Here is a 20,618-nt window from a genome sequence, read left to right as displayed (position 1 = left end):
GAAAGCTACCTGCTTTTGAAAACATAGCAATGGAAAAGACTTGAGCAATTTTAATTACAGATGTCACTATGTGTTTGGGTATTACCAGTTCCTGAGGTGTGTCTGTATAAACTTTGGGTGACTGCCACTATTTAGCCAAAATAGTACAGTGCATTCTGGCAGTGTAACACATGTTGTTTGACTGTTAACCTGCTAGTCCACTGAAAAAGAACGCTTTTGTCCATGTTTAACAAGTTGCCTGTTGAAGTATTCAGCCATACTCAGCTTCAACTCCCATCTAAGCACATGAACCTAATTAATAGGCAAAACTATGTATGTCAGAAATCCTCTAAATGCCATTTGAAGGGCTTTTCCCGATATAGAATGCTTATGGCCTATCAACAGAAAACTCAAAGGATGCGGCCTGAGGCAGAATTTGTTATTAGTGTTGCAACTGGATAGATTTGGTTTATGATATGGTAGTAATGATAGGTAATGATATATTTTTGTTTATATTCTGACTTACAAAGGAAGTTAAGCTAGCATTATACGAAGCCATTGTATATTTGTGCAGCATTGTATATTTTTAATGCTATTGTGTTACAAACAGAAAAAAATGGTGCTTCCTAATCCGAGAGGTTTATAATTTATGCAGAGCTTTATTTTATATAGAAGAAAATCAATTTGGGCATAAAGTCTGCTCAAAAGCTGTATGTGAAACATATATAAAGATGACCAAAATGAGTGTTATCTAGAACAAAACCATTATCTGTAGTGTGCAGGACAGCATGTCACAGGATATCTAATTTGAATTATCAGTAACATTTTGATAATGAAAAGAAATTTTTCATTTCATAGATTTTTCAAGCCGATTTTTATATTGTGTTATAAGTGTTAGGAGAAATGCCAATGCATTAAACTTACTGACCTAGCAGTAACTCACTCTGAATATGTATTCAGCTTCCCTCTGTTCCTGTGGGACCACACATTGCAGTTAATATTTCAAAGCAACATTGGAACTACAAGAGCGTGGAGTTACTTGTGTATCTATTCCTTGGCCTCTCCACTTCTAGTTGTATAACAAAATGATTTTCAGATAGCATCCAGGCCTTTACCACTTAGATTTATTGCACACTTGTTCTCATGTAATTTAATTCGAGGTGTTTTAACACATAGACAGCATTCACTTCATTCCAAGAAGACAGAGAACAACTTTTAGAAAAGTAACTTTCAGATTAATGGGTGAAAAAATATTTGAATAATCTCTTTCCTAAGTAATACACACTAGAATTGTTTTCTACTTAATCATACCTAATTGTAAGAACAACAACAAAAAAATACTAGTATTGCCAAGATAGCAGAAATACCTTGTCCAAATAGGACTTCATAAGAGCAAAAGATTTCTTCTTGTGGTATCCATCTGTATTGACTGTCAATGCACAAAGCATACTGCCATCTGTATTTTCTACCGTTTCCTCCATTTTTCCCATCAGACCAAGGGTCTGGAGTTTTTTTTCGTTCATTGTTTTGTAACAGGAGATATTTTCTCACATATTTACTACATGACTTCATAATTTGGCATATATTTACATTCTGTATTCTGCATTTCTACTTTACTGTCATCAGTTTTATTCGCTCTGCCTGACAGAGCACATTCCATTCAGCTCTGTTTGTTAAACGGAAACTCCGAGGCCATATGGGGATTTTTTCTTTTTCTTTTTCTTTTTTTAAATGTTGTTTATTTCCATAACATAACATGTTGGGTATTGCCAAGACTAGGGTTTTAACATCATACCTGTACCTGGAGAAACACTGAAAAAAATATACCACACACATTTTTTAAAAATGTATTTAATTCAGGGATGTATTTTCTCAGGTAGTGCTCACCACCAGGGTTTGTTGCCCACAAATATTTAAACGATTATATTTAATTACAAGGTGTTTAAAAACAGTTATAAACACATAGATTTTAAACAGATAACTGGTTTTAAAGATAAAAGAAGTCAAACTTGCATGCAGGCAAGTGTTCCCTCCTGTGATTCTTCTCTCGAAGCACACATACCTCTCCGATGAGGTGGAAGCAGATGCTTCTTGCTCACTGCTAGAACCCCCTCTGCCACCTGTGTCAAACTCCGTCAGTTCTTGCATTCGTTCTTCACAGCAACATCCAGTTTGTATCACATTACATAAAAATACAGCTTTTAAGAAGAACTTCTCAGAGACGAGCACACGCTGCAGCAGCCTTTATTTATGGACTGAGTCCAATTTCCTCTGGCTTCGCAGATTACTCCACAAAATTGGCTATGAAAACATAGCTCTGTGGCAGCTTGCTATGCCTTTTTTTTTTTTTTTCCCCAAAACACCAAGATATACTGGAGAAGCTAAATCAACGCCACTGTGAGCATTGGCTTCCTGAATCTGTCTGAAGCATAGCTATGTCTGTTTGGCTGATCATTTTCCTTCACTTCTTTGGTTTCCTCTTTTATCCATGCTTGTGGCAGTTAGTGTTAATTGTCTGGGAGACAACAGAGACTTAAGGATCTGACCACACTACAAATTTAGACAAAGTATTATTTGCCTAGCTGTGACAAGCTTGTCAGTATATACCTGAACTAGTTTTAAACTGTCTCTGTGACTAACAGGAAATAGCTGTGGCAATAGAAAGATTAGCGCAGACTGCAAAATTCGTCCTAGACCAAGGCAAATATTTGAGATGTTTTCCACCCTAAGCTCTGTGTTGCAGTAATTACAGTTTAGGCTGGTTCACATATATCTGCGTGGTATTTGGACATAACCAAGGACCAGGTTTACAAGACTATATATATGTATGTAAACACTCAACAAAGATGACAACGATGTAATTGAAAATGCGTATTCATCTAAAAAATCTTAAAAGTAGACGCGTGTTTCTGTTAGTGATGGCTCTGGTATTGCCTGTGTTCCCTAGGAAAGGAGAAGAAAAGATGGAGAAAGCCAAGCCAGCCTCCTGCTGTTTCTTTCTAAGAAATTCAGTCCCAGTGGCTTCTTTAAGCCAACTTCCTGCTTAAAGTATCTAAATCCACAGAGATCAGAAACTGTATGCATAACCAAGAACTTGGAATTGAAACAAAATAGTTTATAATCAGAGGTTGAAAGAAGTGGAGAAAATAAATACAGTCAGTAAATTCGCATCCTGGTTTCAGATCAGTCCATGAGTAAATCAGGTACATTAATTTATTAGCTTTATATTTGGAAAAATCTATTTATTTCCCCCGACATTATTTGTATTAGAGGTTTGAAAACCACTGTTCAAGATGCAAAATGAAGCCACAAAGTCTGATGTTTTTTTCTCTTCAGTTTTTGATATCAAGGTACAGCTTTTATTCTAAATTTTATATATATTACAGGAAAAAAATAGCACAGTAAGCATAATATTTACTTAAAATAGTGTAAAATTGTAGAGTGATATAAACATGCAGCATTGGTTTTATGTATGTTTATTAAGATAACATTAACCTAGTTTTGATATCTACTCTCTTAATGTGTATGTTCCAGCAGAAACTATAAAAATTCAAATTGACTTATACAGGCGAAGAAGTGTAAAGTTAAATATAGCACTTCTGTATTTGATGACCGCTGATAGAACAATGAGTGAAAAACAAGTCTAAAGTTGTTAAGTCTTGTACTGCTTGCCTTTGTGTGATTAAGTTCAGACTTGTCTGAATTCAGATCACATCCTTTAAGTCAACTTTTCACAGAACTGAGCTTGCAATAGTTGTTACTACCAAGAAGATTGCTTTGTAGGCTCATTTGCATAGTAGAGCAAAGTTTAAACTGTTGCAAACTTGCTGACTAAACGCAAATAGGTTTCTTCTTTCCTGAAACAAATCTGAAGCAATGTATTTTTTTAAATGTCATTTTGACACTATTTTCTTTACATGGTGAACATGTTCCATAAACACAGCTCTTTTACAGCAAACAATTTACTACATGATCCAGAAAACAGTGATAAGCGTTACTGTCTCTGTAGGCCCTTAAGGTTTAAGAAGGTCAAGCTGAAAATGTAAATATAAAAACTAACATTATTCAAGTGTTTTAGTCAACGTGACTTGTTCATCAAAGTAATAAAACCCTAATAGTTCTGAAGTTAACGTCTTACATTCAATATATACTTATATATACTTAAATATATTCAATATATACTTATATGTCTTAGTGCTTGCTGATTACTTTGCCCTGTACTATGATTACTGTGACTTAATACTATGTCATAGTCAAAACTTCTGGAACCAGACCGTTAAATTAAAATACAGAGATAGCACTATTTTGAAAATACAAAGACCTGACAGAAATGCATGACCTTCCTTTTTTAGCTTTCTATCAGTGCAGCGACACAGCCACCTACTCAGTTACTTAGAGATAACAAAGAGATCTACAATGTTCCAGAGAGAACAAGAACTGAAAGATGGACATATTCAAAGCCTAAATTAGTTACAATGTCTATTTTGTGGGTAGTCCCATAAGCGCTTTGATAATATTACTAAAGAAAAAGAAGCTGGGTCTCTGTGTATCTTCTAATTTGCATCATTCATCCAAAATTTGTCCCTAAGTATGAAACTCTTCCCGCACAAACCTTCTGAATCCACCGCTACCTCTAGGGTGCTTTTTCCAAGCTTCTACAGAATATTTTTAAATTTCACAATTAAAGATCTTCTAGATCTTGCCTACAGTTGTTTCTTCTTTTAAAAGACAAGTAATCTGTAGAAGTTCAAATGTCAAAGTTGCATCTTAATAAATGCTTTCTGAATTGTACTCTAACATTTACAGAGTGAATGCTATTTGGAAGCTATTAACTAATGCCCAAGTTTTAGTTTCTAAGACAGTGCATTCCACAGAGCTGAGAGGTACATAAAAAAAAAGAAAAAAAGGAGGTCAGGTGACATTTTCAAAATGTGCCATGAACACTTCAGAAAGGGTTTACTTTTGGGAAATTTGTTTTGAGCTGTATAGAAGACATGAAGTTAAACCTATTATTGCATGACTGATCTAAATTCCATTTCCCATGGAATCTGGTAATACAATTAAGAGATTTTCCTTCTGTTTGGTAACAGAAGCACAGTACAGGACTCTGTACATGCTATTTCTAAACTCAACTTGACCTTTAATAATAATTGTTCCTTTTAAGACAGAATAATTAAACATAGAAACTTTCATTATGTACAGAGGGAGAGAGGAAAAAGGAGGAAATCCTGCTAGGAAAATAATGACATTAATCTGTTTGTAACACATATGTCTTTGCCAACTTTGTTTCCAAACCGGCAGGGCTTTACACACGCAACAAAGTGCTACAAGAAACAATAAGAAATGCAAGAAGCAAGACAGAAGTCCCCCAACATCCCAACTGGGGCTCGTTGGGGTCCCTTTGCTGAGTGCTGCGCTAGGCAGAGGCTGGCTTCAGGAGGTCACAAGGCGTCATATACCCACCCCCCTCCTGCCTCATACTCCAGCACAGCTTTACTCCCACACCCGACTGGAGACAAGCCACGGAGCTCTCCCTCCACCTCTCTGCCCTCCTACACACTGGGGCTTAAAACTCAGCTCCCTCAAGTCTTTCTCCAGGCTGCCTGCATGAAAGCTCTCGCCCCGCAGCTCCGGGCAGTCTCCAAGTAAACCGGTGGCCTGGCGAAAGGCGACCACCTGGATGGGATAAAGCTCTGCCACGCCAGCGATGGCAAGAAACCGCTTTCTGGAGAGCGTTCACCTCTTGGGCCAGCCATGCCCCGTACTCGGTGTGAGCGGCAGGGAGCTGTGCTCTCAGCATTTTCCAGATCGCCCCACACCGCAGCCGCCTAGCCCAGCGTGCGAGAGCCCCGGCGTGAGTCATCCCGGCCCCACTGTGGGCGACCGTGTTTTTCACTGCTTCTGCCCCGCCAGGTCATAAAGCACGCGGGCGTGGAGACGCTTTATGGGTTTCAGGAAACATTTATAGGTTTTAGGAGACGTTTAAGGGCTTTAGGAGACATTTATGGGGTTTAGGAGACATTTAAGGGGAAGGAGGGAAGGAAATGGCGGCAGTTTGCCACACTCGTCAGAGCGTTTTGAACTGAGGGCACACCAGCCCAACGACTTAACACACAGGGAAGCGCCAACTGAGACACCCGCAGGCGGCGCACTAGCTGCCTGGAGGGGCCACACGCCGCCCGGTACGAGCCCGGCCGCGTTTTGGGGCGGCCACAACCCAACAGAGCCCCCCTGCCCCCTCCCTCCCCGCCCCACCGCTCCCTCAGCGGTCGCAGCTGCGCGCATGCGCGGGCGGGGCGGCTCGCGGCGCTCCGTCACGGAGGCGGGGCGGGGCCGCGGCTCCCAGGGTTCCGCCCCTGGAGGGGGCGGCGGGGGCAGGGCCGGGCTGTGCCGGGGCGGCGGCGGCGGCGGCTCCGCTGGGGCGGGGAAGGGAAGGGGAAGGGACGGGGACAGGGACGGGGGAGGACCGGCACGGCACGGGAAGGGAAAGGAAAAGAAGGGCCGGGCCGGTGGGGTCGGAGGAGCGGCCAGCATGGAGCACCACCAGCCCGCCAGCCGATACCGAGTGGTGAGCGCCTTGTCCCCGGCGGGGAGGGGGGCGAGCCCTTTCCCCACCCTTTATATTTTATTTTTAAATTAATTAATTTATTTTTTTTCACCCTTATTTTCTCGGCCGTCTCTCGTTTGGAGGCAGGGGGCTGTGGATCGCAGGCGGGTGACCTTCAGGCATTATACTCCATAAGGGTTTGCCGCCTGCCTGAGCTGCTGGCACTGTCTGCTTTATTTTTATTATTTTTATTATTATTATTTTTTGCAGTTACTGCTTTATGGTCGGTTGTACCCGTCTGTGGGTTTTGTTGCCGGTTATACCTGTCTAGAACCCTGTGATTGTGTATCAGCCTTGTTTAATATCAATTGTGCTCGATATAAAAGGTTGTTGGTCGAAAAAGAGGATGTGAGCACAGCCAGTGTCCTCAAAAGTTTCAGTGTAATCCCTCAGTTCCTTCTCCTTTATGACTTTCGCAGTATAAGTTATGTACATACCAAAGTCTGAAATCTCTGCTACTGCTCATAATTCCTGTTTCTTCTATGATCTTTCACCTGAGTGCTGAATTTGTCTTACTGGCCTTGTTTTTTTTTTTGTTTTTGTTTTTTCTTTTTTCTTTACTGCATCTTGAACGTCGAAAACAATGTCGACAGAAGTCGTCACATCTACTTGTGCATACATTGTATGTCCGAGGCTTCTTTACACATTTCTCTAGATATAAACGTTGCCTCTGGGTTCCAAGCGATAAGCTCGCTTTAAAGTAGAAATAAATGCTAATACCTATGTTCAGGTTCCTAAGTCGTGACGTACAAAAACGTAGCAGCAAGTACCTTGTTATAGGTCTGGCACATTTCTGTTGAGAGATCGGCAAGCAGTGTGGGAGGTTTCTGTATGCTCTTGGATGGTGGTACGCTGGGACTGTCACAGAGCTGACGAGCAGAGCCGGCAGCCTGTGACTTCTGAGGAGCGACGTGTGCCTTCCGTACAGCAGCGGGTCCCAGGGCGCTTTGTGGGTCAGTGCTTCTCTTCCTGCACCACATGACCATAATTTAGCTAAAGTCAGCAGAAGTCCTGAAGTCATTCCTTCCTTTTTTTTTTTTTTTTTTAACAAAGTCTCTGCCAGCAGCCTTCAAACGCTGTATCCTCCTTAAGGCCTCAAATAACCTGGGTATGTTTTAAGTTTAAAAAAAAAATAGTTCTGTTACTCAAAGGAGTAGAATAGAACATGGGAGGATGGAACAAAGAAATAGTTTGCCTCTAGTATTTTAAGTTATATCTGGAACTTCCAGCTGTGATGCTGATGCCTAGCTTTGCATAAATGCTTCTTGGTGTGGCCTTCCGAAAGGGCTAATCTTAATGTTAGACAGTAAGCGTTAGCCCATTCTGTTCCCCACGTATGTTAAATTCTGTGGCCAATTTATGTCACTGAGGTTTTGTTAGAGAAGTGTCTCTGAAGCCTTTGCAATTACAGCACGTTAAATTCCATTGAATTTATTGTAAGTCATAATGAAAGTGCAATTTTAATCTCTGATGTACTCTGGAGTTTAAAATACCTTCCTAATTACTATCCCATAGGTAAGACCATGTTGTTTCATCTTCTCTCCATTATATCTGACTGCCAGACATTGAGATTTTTGTAATGCTTACTTACTGTGTTGGGTCAGGGAATGGAAGGAACCATCTGCAATTGCAGATGTACTTAATTAGCACCTGACTATTCAAGCTTGTGATCTTAAGTGTTATGAGGTATTTGCTTGTGTAATGTCTGTGATAGGTAGTAGGCAGTAGATTATTGCAGATTTTACGGTCATGTCCTAATCCTTGAGGACAAAATATAGAAGTGAAATACTACTTAACATGGCTAATACTGCATTGGTTTTGTGCGTGTACCACTCCCTAGTGCTAAGCTTATGAAATCTGACCAGTTCTGATATGTTCACAATATGTCCTTTACTTTTTGCCTTCATGAGTAATAGCAAGAACTCCTTTTTTTTTTTTTTCCAGTTCTGCCTTTACTTCTAACTGATTTTTTTTTCCTCTATTCAGTGCAAGTTCTCTTCTAAATAGTAACAATTATTGGCTTATGTTTCTGTTCATAGCAGTGACAGTAGGACTTCAGTGAAGTTGAAGGAGCTACCTCACTGCTATCTCTTCTTGTTTGTGGCTCCTTTAAACAAGTTAAAAGGCTTTAAGAACTACGGGCACTTGAATTTTAAGCTTTTGCACAACAAGCCACTTTTAGCACTTCTTATGAGATAAAATGTCTGATCATAAATTTAGCCCTCATTTTTTTCTTTTTTTTTTTGTGACAAACTACTAATGCTTCATTCTGCATCCTATTCTTTCTTTTGCATCTGTGTTTTATTTAAAAAGCATTTGAAAAATGTTCAAACGATGCAACTGTTAAAAAGCTGCTGTTTGGAATTGCAGCAAAGTAAGTGTTGTAAACTAAGAGTGGGCAGTAAATCAGCATTACGTAACTATCTGCCGCAGGCGTGTGTGACTTGTATTGCTCTCTGCCCCTCCTTTTTCGTCCTTCCTTTATAGGGCAAAAAGACAACTAATTGATGGGTAAGAACTTGTCATGCTTTCCTGCAGGAATATGACATCAGAAATAAATCAGCCAATCTTTGTTGTCTTGCTTTACTTCCTTTTTTTTTTTTCCCCCCCTTCTTAGTCACTTACATACTGCAATTCTGTGGGTAAATGACTTAAAACTTCAATAAAACTTCAATTCAGGCATAATCAGTTCAGTTGTTTTCCTTTCTCCTTGCTGTCTTTTTTTTGTTTGCTTGTTTTCTTCCCCTGTTCTGCTCGTTATTAGACAAGCGGAGTGAGGCGTAAACTCTAGGAAAACTATAATTAAAAATTCTTCAGTGATCACTTTCCTGATTCTTTTTAACTTCTTGCTCTGTCATCTGACTTCAATTTGTGCATTGCTATCTTGCTGTCTGAAATGTTTTGCTTGTAGTCCAACTTGTTTGCAGAAAAAGATGACTCGAATGATGCTTTGTGAATCTCTACTGAAGCAAAGCAAAAGAAAGGCATATGTTTTCTGCAGTGCGTAAAACTGAGGGAGCGACTAAGTCCTAAAGCTTGCAATTGCTTTTTTCTTTTTTTTCTGTGAAATGTGGTTTTCCAGGTAATGTAGTCATGAGGGAAGACTTCAAATCCACGAGTGATCTAGGTGCATAAAACCCATCGAAAGCTGCAGAATTTGTATTCTGAACTGCTTAAAAATTATAACTCCCCCCAGATGTTTCCTGATTAAAGCTTTAAGGTTGTTTTTCTGGGATCAGGTAGCCAGCAATCTTTGATTTATATGGGAGGTCAGACCTATATAGGTGAGTGGTAAAATGGCTAGGTAGGTAGAGCAAGAAGCAGCTGTCCACATGGATGTCAGTTTAGCTGTCACTAGACTTGCCAGTGCCACTGGAGCGCGTGGGGTTTGGGAATGCTGCTGTGGATTGTGAGTGATGTGTGATGCCAGACTCCCAAGACCTCAGACTGCTATTGTATGGCACTATACAGGATTAAAGAAACTGATTTTTTTTATAGGTGTGCGAATCTTATATAAGTGTGAAGTTGCGCATGCTTTTTAGGAACAGGATGAAGAAATGAAAGTTGCTACTATAAATACTTAATTCCAGTTAATTCCCCTACATAGTGCTGCACATTGTGAATAGTTTTAAAATTATCTCAGATAACGCTTAATATTCTGCATCTTTTCTGTGGTGGGTTGACCTTGGCTGGCTGCCAGCTGCCCACCATGCTGCTCTCTTACTCCCCCGCTCCTTGGCAAGGCAGGGGGGTGGGAAATATAGGAAAATAGGATGAGATACCTCATGGATTGAGATAAGGACGGGGAGATTGCTCACCAGTTACTGTCACAGGCAAAACAAACTTGATTTGGGGAAGACTAATTTATTGCCAATTAATACAAGCAGAGCAGTGAGAAATAGAGAAAACTAAAACTACATTCCCTCTACCTCCCTTCTTCCTAGGCTCAACTTCAATATTAACTCTTCTACCTATTTTACCAGCCCCAAGTGGCGCAGGGCCATGGGGGCTGCAGTCAGCCCATAGTGCTTTGTCACTGCCTTTCCTTCCTCCTCTTCCTTCTCTTCTCCTGCTCCAGTGTGGGGTCCCTCCTGCAGGATACAAGTCCTTCAGGAACTGCTCCCACATGGCTCTGTACCACGGGGTCCATCCCCCAGGAGCAAACAGCTCCAGCACGGGTCCCCCACGGGCGGCAGCTCCCCCCAGACCCCTGCTCCTGCGTGGGCTCCTCTCCACGGGCTGCAGCTCCGGCCCGGGGCCTGCTCCTGCGGGGGCTCTCCATGGGCCGCAGCCTCCTCCAGGCCACATCCACCTGCTCCACCGGGGGCTCCTCCACGGGCTGCAGCGTGGAGATCTGCTCCGTGTGGGACCCATGGGCTGCAGGGGGACAGCCTGCTCCACCAGGGGCCTCTCCATGGGCTGCTTTTGGCAGTGGTGTGTCCCTTTTGGAGCTGGTTGGAACTGGCCCCCCTCTGACATGAGAGAGAGGGGGGCAGCTCCCAGTCTCTTAGAGAAACCACCCCTGCACCTTCCCGCTACCAAAACCTTGCCACATAAACAGTACATCTTAACTCCGTTGTCACTGACTCTTTACTCTCACAATGTTATTTGGTTGAACCTTAATCAAAGTCAAATCGTCTTTTTAGGTCTTACATAAACATGAAAGTCATCTTACAGGAGAAATGTGCACAAAGGAAATTTTCTCCTTCCTTTTTTTTTATGGGACTAAGTAGTGACTGGCAAATAAATAAAAACCGAACTGATTATTCTGCATCTTTGAAATGAGAACTCTAGCCTATATCTAACATATCTATTGTCTTTGGAGTACTCTTATGTAATTGGTATTACTGAACAGATCGAGCTAGCTTACATTAGGGAGATTTCTGTTGCTTTCCACAGATCTGATGGTGAAGTCAGAACTGGAGATAAGATGCTGCACTTAAGAGATTCAATTTATGGTACTGAAGAATATTGAGTAATGATGCATTAAGTGATAAGCTTTGCTGTTGCTTGCCTATGACAGTTAAACTGGCACTTCAAGGGATACAAACCTCATATTTATTGAAGATAAACTTTTTTCAGTGCACCTTATTTTTGTACTTGAAGCTCCTAGCATGGACCTTTTAATAGTTTAGAAGGACTAATGAGGATCTACTGAAACGAGGTGGATTACACTTTTAAAGAATGGGCTGTCTTTGCACCTCAGATACTTTTATGATTTAATAATAAAAACTTAAAATTTTGAATATTTCTGTAACGTTTTTACCTGTGACAAATTTGTCTATTAAAGAGTATGTATTTTCTTGAAAGAATAGCTTAATGTTTTTATAAACTTCCTCTATTTTTTGAGGAATCTTGTCACAAACGAAGATGAAAATTTATTAATGCTTAAGTATGTTTTCAGATACAGTAGTGATAAAGTGAATGTTTAAAAAGTAGTACGTTTTACATTTTTTCACTTTTCAGTTATGTTTTTGAATACTTTCTGTTCCATATGAAACAAGGAACTAAACCTCAAATCTCTGTGTGCTCCTCTCCAGTCAAGGAGATGAGGTACCAGATATTTACAAGGAGACAGGAAGTATTATACCCATTAAGCAGGATGCTCTGACTTGGTGTGCTGGTTTTGGATCCCTTTTTGGAGGACCACAGCTTTAATACCCAGCTCTGTGCCTGACTCAGAGGAAGAAGCCCTGTCTCACTGATAGAGCAGGAGCGGCTGCAGCTACAATAGCTTGCTGCTGCTTTGTGTGGGCGCAGGTTGTGGCATGTGGGTAGCTTCCTGTCTCTTTGGTGGGGACGCAAGGGGAAGTAAGGTGGGTTTTTATCAGCCCCGTGTACAAATTGGATTAGTTATATAGGGCACCAGTATTACCGTACTGAGCAAAATGAGTAATGTGCACTGGTAAAATGTACCTGGGTTGTTCCACTCATGTCTTGCTCCAAAAGTATTTTTAGGCATAAATTTAGGGTTAAGTCTGAGCAAGAGATAGGCAGGGAGGAAAGGATGGAAATATCACTGTCCGTTCCGGTGCAGCAAGCTGTTGGCTTGTGAAAGCTGTTGGGGGGGGGGGGGTTAGGTTCTTAAAAGAAGGATGTGCCTGCCCTAAGATGTGACGTTAAGCTGTGGAAGGTAAAAGGAAATCTTCAAGCTGTTGTGTACGTGACACATCTAGTAAGTCTTGTAACTCTGTTAAATAGTAATAAGATGCAGAAGTTTGGTAGCAGGAAGAAAACGCTTTCAAATAACACGGTTCTCAGCAGAAGACACCTGTAATGTGGCCAAGCTTGATCTGTTCAGATCATGCGACTTTAAAAAAGAGGAACTTGAAGCACTCTGTCAGCTTCTTTGCATGAAAAATGAGGTAGGAAGTACGTTAGGAGAGCATCAGAAACCTAGTACTTAGAAAGTGATGTGTTAATATAAAATTTTAGTAGAAGTCTTCCAGGTGGGGTGAAAATGAGGCACTTAGGAGAAATGCCTAATTCTAGGCTATATTTGAAACACTATTCCCAATGACAGTGTTAACAAAACGAGGAAGTATGTATCATCAGTACAACTGGTAGTATGTATCATTATTCCTAACTTCTTGGGACCTAATCCCTAGTTTTCTGTTGTAGATTTGATCATGGTGTTGAGTTGCATAGTCTCCAAACCTCCTCCTAGACTTCAGGTGCTTAAGCTGCTTTGGAAAGGGGAATGATGGCACATACCAGCACACCCACAGTGGGCAAATTGATTTCACGCTGAGAAGAAAAGTAATCTGAAGAGGAGATGGGCAAAAAAGAATGAAAAAAATTGGCAACTTGTTAGCTTGGAGAGGCACTGCCAACCCTTCCTACTGAAGCTGAACTATTGTACAGCCAAGACTGTGGGTTTGAGCTGCCTCAGGCTTAGGTCTCCCACTTCCTGGACAAGTACTGTAACAGCTAGCATATTTTAATAAAATGGGCACCCCCCTTGCCAGCTGTGTTTTTAATGAAAATGACTAACTTCTTCTGTTTTGTGCTGAAGTCATTTCTGACTTGCACAGACAGGGCTCACAGATGTCAGGATGTGGATGCCTTATGGCTTTGAGACTTATAATGAAAGTGGAAAATATATTTCCATTTTAACATTTAACTGTTTATTCCACTTAAGCATCATTTCCATTATCATAGGCTAAGATTAGCCTAAAACAGGAACAGTCTAACTTACTTTTCAATCGCTCTGTAACCAAAACATCATAGGATATCCTGAGTTGGAAAGGACCCGTGATGATCATCGAATCCAACTCCAATTAGGTACTGAGCCACCCCCCACAACCTCGTCCCTGACTGTGCCTCATTCAGCTGAGTTTGGAATGGACAGGATGATTTAGAAAACAGGCCTCAAAACTTTGATGTAGACACAACAAAATCCGGTCAGTATCCTGTATGTTACTTTTTTTTTGTTTGTTTGTAACGCCACTTTTCATTTTCTTCAGTTACTGTTGGAGGTGCTTGGCAGAGGTTTGTCATATTCCTTCTTGTAAAACGTGGCCTTCCAGGAGTAAAAAGAGAGGAGGAATCTTGGTCTCTGACTACTGTGTAGTAGTTCGCAAACATAATTTGTCCATTTTAGCTTTGAAGAATATTTTATATTTTGGCATTAAACCTGTTAATGTTAACTGTAAGAGGGGTCAGAATCAAGTTCTTGGTAAAGCTGTATATGTAGCCTGAATCAATGAACCTGTTTTTGCTTTTCCTTGCTTAATTTGAAAAGATTATGTAGAGCAGCCTTGAAGAAATGATAGATGATACTGTAAACATCATCCTATCTCCATATTGCAGAAATAACCTTTTTTTTTTTTTTCTTGCAAAGTAGCATAAGCTTGCATTTAAACATTGCTCTGGTAATGCTTAGTGTGGTTAACACTTCTCATTTTTGTGACGTGAGGGATGCCTTAGATAAAGCACAAGACGGTTAGAATAACAATGCTGGGTATTATTGAGGCCAGTTGTGCAGTTGATTATGGTATTTTGAATCTACTGTCATTTTGGAATTTAAAGGAAACAGTACCTAAGGTATTTTTAAGGAATGTACTGAAGCATTAAGATTTTCTTAGTTAAAGTTCTAACACTGGGGTCACAACATAGGCTTGCACCAAATGCAATTAGAAAAAATAATATTGTAAGCTGTTTACTATTAAAAACCTATTCCAAATCCTAGAATGAGAGAGCATAATTCAGACAAATGAGTAGGCTGCTGAAGCCCTGCAGTGTTGGTCTACAGCTGGTGATGAGCATTGTTCCGTGTTCCTTCCCTGTACCTCAGGGTCAGCTATTTTTATGTACTTACTGTGGTTCAGAGGTGGCACTAGTTTGGTCTTCTGCTACTCTCCTCTGAACCGTTGAGCTTCCTCCTAGACTGTTATGATGCTTTGTTTTGTTGATGTTTAGCTACCTCACAGTTAAAAATTTGACCTGCTGGAAAGTACCTGCTTCTAGATGTGTGCATCATCTAACAATTGAGGGGCCCAGAGAATTGTGCTTCGGGCCATGTATTATGTAGACGTGTTTTAAAACACTTAGTTGACACTCTAGCTCTGTCTAACAATAGGGTTGGAAAGCTCACTACTATCTGTTGAGACATAAAAATGCATTCCTTAAAGAAAGGGCCTAAAGGTCATGGTTGTTGTGAGTTGTGTTTTATTAAAGCTGTGTGTTCCATAGTGGGTGGAGAAGGATAAGACCACAAATCAAAGTGAGGATTTCTTCATTAGAGCTCATTCTTCTGCATGTAATGCATAGAAAGTATGTTCAGGTCATGTCGTGTATATGTATGGGTTTTTTAACCTGTTGTAACATCTGTTTTTTTCTCTAATCATTTAGTTTACTGCTATCTTAAATTGATGAGCTTGAGTACTCTATTTTCTTGTTACTAGGAAAAGGAGCTATGCTCAAAAAATCACACGTGATTGACCTGCTTATAAGAATAGAGTGAGTTAGTTTTTAATGACTTGATAATTTTTTTAATTTGTGTGTTATTTAATTAATATTTTCATTTTTGGGCTACTTCATGGTGTTGAGTAGGAGACTGTTCCTTCATGACTAGCTTTTTCAGGTGCAGAAGAGAGGAAAAACTCAGTGCTGCCCAAAAAAAAAAAAAAAAAAAGTTGAGACACTTCAAGTTTTTTCTTAGTTCTACTCCAGAATTTTCAAGGACACATAATTACCTGTGATATAAGAGGCATAAACTGGAGTCTTTTTTTTTTTTTCTGCTGAACTTTGGTCAGGGATTTAAGGTGAAATTTTATGCTCCTTCTGCAGTGCAGTTACCACGATACTTCTCCAAGAAAAAAAATTAAAACCAAAAAAGACAAACCAAAACAACAATAACAACAAACTACTACTTTTTCCTTATCTTCCCCCTGTAAAATGAATTTGCCATTTTTAGCATCCTCCTGCACTGTCCTTGTTAGGAAGCTGTGTGTGAGCTGTTCTACTGTACTTTGACTTTTAAGTGAAGCATGTATTACATTTACAGTAATACCCAGCTTTTTGAATCAACTGATTATTTTTCAGCTAAAATGAAAGCTGGAACTAGCTGTTGAATATTAAATTTGCTATTGGTGAAAGCCCTGTGTATTTCCCAATTTTACTTTAAAAAAAAAAAAAAATAAAATTACAGCTTACATGTTTTGTATGTGTCAAATGACCGGAATATACTTTGTGAACAGATTCTATAAAGCTGCTGGAAAGTCAGGGTGTGTCTCTTTTGATTTGCGATTCCTGGAGCTGTCGCTGATATTTTGCTGGAGCTGTTGGTTAGTGGCAGCTGCCAACAAATCCTGACGGAACATTGGCCATGACCATGGAAGATACTGAGAATGAACAAGAAGGCTCATTGTATGAAACTGCCCAGATGCTGGGTACTTGTGCACCTGGGGATTCTCACAAGAAGAGCCTAGTGGAGCTACAGCAGGCAAAGGGAGGCAGCCTTCGTAACAGTGCAGTCTAAAATGGTTGGTGGGAGTTGGAAGTGACCGGTGCTCGCAGGGTCATCAAGGCTAAGCAATTGTAGAGCTGTTACTCACCCCCCAAAAGGCTGAACTTTGGTTTAAATCACAGGAAATAAGCTACGTGCAGAGAAATGAATATATGGAGTTTGTTAATACACAGGATCATTGGTAGTATTAGCAGATCCAAGAATGTAAATTCATGCACATCAAATCCATAACAGATGCTAAATGAACGAAGCAGAGATGTACCATTTACCAGCCACAATATAACAGCTGGGAATGTTAGAGAAGTTTGAGGAAAATGGATGGCAAATAAATGACTAAGGTTTTTGTGCTTTCCGTGCATATCCTGATAGTTGTGCTGGAGACAGAACGTTTCCTTAGACTGATCTCTGGTCTGAGTAATACTGCTTTTTTTTACTAATGGGTCTGTAAGTTAGATTTTCATTTTGAATGAGAAAGTGTTCAAGGAGGAGAGCCTTTTTTTATATTTTTTTTAATAGAGTTTAAACTAGTTCCTCAAGCTGTTCTTGAGTTACCATTTGACAAACAGAAGGCTAGGTGGTGCATGGTGATCTTTTTAGTAACTAGAGTTACTAGTTACAATTTCTTACTGTGCGCAGGCTTCAGAGTAAGCTTTTACAAACTTCTCTTCTAGAAATATTTTCACACTAGCAGAAAAAAGATTTGAAAGCTGTTGGTCCTAATTGTCCGCTTCGTTAGTGTTAGAGACATCAGTTCTGTGTTGGTAGATTTACAATTAATTCCTATAATCATGTGGTAGGAAAAACTTCTACAAACTATAACTGACTTGAAATTTTACAATAAATATGAAAGATATATCTTGATCATACCAAAATTTCAGTATTCAGAATTATCTCTGAATAATTTTGTATGAGAGAAGAAACCCCCCTAAGTGGGGAGAAATGGAAGTGTTAACACTACTAAGAATCGTTTAGTTTTTAGAATATTTACTGTTAGAGAAGAGTTCTGATACTGACACATGGTATGTTGATGTCCTTTATGAGCAGGTTATTTGCTATTAATGTAGGGGTTGGGAAGATATAGGTATCTAAGAAGCCATATGGAATGAATGCAAATGTGTATGTCATGCTATCTAATGTGTAATTGTTTAAATTTGGATTACAATGAGAAAAAGTAAAATTGTATATGTAAAGTAGCCACTGGGGGAGGTGAACATTTTTCCTTGAGGAAGTCGTGATCACCATTTCTAATTACTGCCTCCCTCTGCTGGTTGTAGGTTTCTTTGAGGAATAATTTGATAATTGGGAAAATCCAATAGGCTAGATCTCTAGTTAAACAAAAGTGACTAAAATTATTTAACAGCTTCCTAAGTTAAGTGCCTGTAAAGCATCTTCAGTGTCTGTGGCTCACCTTAGTTATACATGGGTGTCTAACTTTGGCAGAAAAGCCATCCTGTTGCAACATATTTTTCAACAACATTCAGTATAAATCTTTTCGGATTCTTTTCGGTAGAAGTTTGCCGACAGAGGTTGCGGGTTTCCATGGTACCTAATCCTTATTTAGCAGACACATTTGGTATTTCTACACAGCTGTGGAATGGCAGTAATGGACTTCTGTTCTGCTTTTCTGCTTCTACTGCAGATTTTACACCTTTGACCTCAAAACATGTTGACTACTGTTGAAAACTTTCTGCAGAGATGTATCGTTTTTAAAAAATGACAACAGACAGACAAAAAAAAAAGGCAACCAAAAAAAGCCACTCCACTATCATGACTGTCACTAGATCTCAGTATGTGATAGCAGAGACTTGCCAAGTGATGGGATGATGGAGGAAAAAAAAAATGTTCCGTGTGCTTGGGAGTGCTGATTAAATTTGATCAGTTAGTTTTAGATAAATACCAAAGAATTAAAAGCAAAAGGTAGCTGGAAGTTGCTGGACTTTGGTGTTTTACCAGAATGTACTGAGTGCCTTATAATCTTCATCGCTTCAGGGTTTGGTATTTATTAGAAGACTTTCATCTTCGGAGACTTTCAGTTTTCTAGAGTTCTGTGGCTGTGGCCAGTACTGCGTGTTTCAGGAGAGATTGCATATGATGATGATGGACTACAAGTAGCTTGCTTCCTAAGTAGCTGGGAAGTTGTCAGTCCGCTCTGCGTGAGTTTGTGTTGGGCTGGTGTTACAACAGGAACTTGGGGAAAAAGGCATCATCTTGTTGTAAGCTGTTGTATTGGTAGAAGATGAAAACCTGTACTTAAAAGAAAGCTAGTAACTTAAAATGCAATGATGTGTGCTTCACCCCCCCAATATTATTTTATTTTTAAAAATTATGAAAGATTTCTTCCAAATGCTGTTGTGGATTTTTATTTTCCTCCTAAGAAAATAAGAACAGTTCTTTAGTGGAAGGATTTATTTCTCTCTTCTGCTCTTGCATTTCTTGTCTAAGAGTATTTACAGATTAAAAGCCACCGAACAATCAAAACTAAAAGCAATAGTGACCTAAATGAGGGTTGATTGATCTTAACACTTGAATGGCATTTATAGGTTAATGGTATGGGTTTTATGTTTATTTTTTTTCTAAAAATAAGGAAGCAATAGTCTGTAGTGTGAGCTGGTTAGACCATAATGCCATTCAGAAACAAGAGAGATAGGCAAGTTGAACTAAAAGCTGTCTCTAACATGAACTATTTTCACAACAGGTTCAGAACTAAATTTTATTTCAAGATTGCATTTGTTTTTATTTTTTTCCCTAGAAAATCCAGAGATTAACACTTTGCTATTTGCAGATGAAGAAGCCCTACTTTACACTACTAAAACTGAAAGAGGCGATGCAAGATGTGGTTACAAGACCAGCACTTAATATGCAACCCTTATGTGGTCTAGTGAAGTTGTTATTGTGTATTCTGCATTTCTTATGAATAGCATCTCATTTGTGTGGAACAGTTAAGAATAGGTTTACAAATCGTTACCAATAGGCAGGTGTAAAAGACCTTTATTTTTTTTAGTACATAGAGATACCATGTGTAACATTAAAAAAAAAAAAAAAAAAAAAAAAAAGGGAGAAGCTTCCTGAAAGCTTGATGAAGATGATGGAAGTTTTCTTGTTAACCTGCTGTTTGTTCCACCTATAATATTTACTGTGTTAGAATTCCTGTGGAATAAATACCTGTGCACCAGTATGGAAGAGGTCCTGAATCTACTGCAGAAGTGTTGGAATACTTGTTACGCACTGCAGAGGCAATCTTAAGATGAGTCCTTCCCTGCAGCACCAGAAGCTGCAGTAAGTGGATATTTTTGGTTGACCTTTCGGCATGGTCTGAAACTTGCTCTAGAAAACTACAAGTGTGGAAGTGTTTACTTCTACAAAGTGACAAAGATAAGCCTCTGCTGCTGAGAGTGTTGCTTTTCATGGAGGAGGTGTACCAGTTGACTGGCTTAGCATGCAAAGGTTGAATTTGCATGATCTAGTTAGGTTATCTCCATGCTTTCACATAAAGCATATCATAAGATTCAGTGTTTTGGAGTTCCTATGCATTGTATTCGTTTTAACACCATTGGGATGAACTCATAAACTGATCAGTGTGAGGTCAAAACTGGAGGAGCCAAGCTTCCTGAAAAATGTAATAGTAACATCATGGGAAAGGCTAGAAAGGAGGACAAATCAAAGTACTTACAATTGAAAATTGCTGGTGAGAATGCTGGTCTTCCGTGTCCCAGGCAGAACCATTACTACTAAAACTTATTCAAAAGCTTACCTAAAAGTCAGGTTGTGTCAAGATGAGCTGGTCATAAAAGTATAAAAAAAAGACAGAAGAAGCAAGCTAGCTAGATGCTGTTTTTTGTCTGTGGCAGCATCTTCTGGATAATTTTATGCTACACTAAAGAAATTTTATAAATAGCATGAAAGTAGCTTATATTTTTAAACAAGGTTTTTATACTGCTTGTAACGTGCCGTTGAAATTAATTATGTTGCAACAATTTTACAGTGTACATAACTTCCGTAAATCGCGTTTTTTAAAATGGAAATTTACAGCTTCTGGAAGAATGTGCAGAAAATTAGTTACCA

General features: G+C 39.6%; 1 protein-coding gene across 5 annotated transcripts in view; it reads left to right on the top strand.

Moving 5' to 3' along the window:
- The first annotated feature begins 6,336 nt into the window (after positions 1–6,336).
- Positions 6,337–20,618, top strand: part of NDFIP2 (Nedd4 family interacting protein 2) — a 140,523-nt gene continuing 126,241 nt past the window's right edge. For 2 of the 5 annotated variants that reach the window (XM_080576132.1, XM_080576131.1), the window contains exon 1: positions 6,337–6,547. In XM_080576132.1, the coding sequence (XP_080432258.1) occupies positions 6,512–6,547 (36 nt within the window). In that variant the 5' untranslated portion in view covers positions 6,337–6,511. The remainder of the gene's footprint in view (positions 6,548–20,618) is intronic. The other 3 variants (XM_080576135.1, XM_080576133.1, XM_080576134.1) reach the window with 2 other exon arrangements.

The sequence above is a fragment of the Anser brachyrhynchus genome (genome assembly GCF_964034855.1).
Source record: "Anser brachyrhynchus genome assembly, chromosome: 1".
NCBI lineage: Eukaryota > Metazoa > Chordata > Aves > Anseriformes > Anatidae > Anser > Anser brachyrhynchus.
Note: the sequence above shows the minus strand (reverse complement) of the source record. Positions and strands in the feature narration are given on the sequence as shown.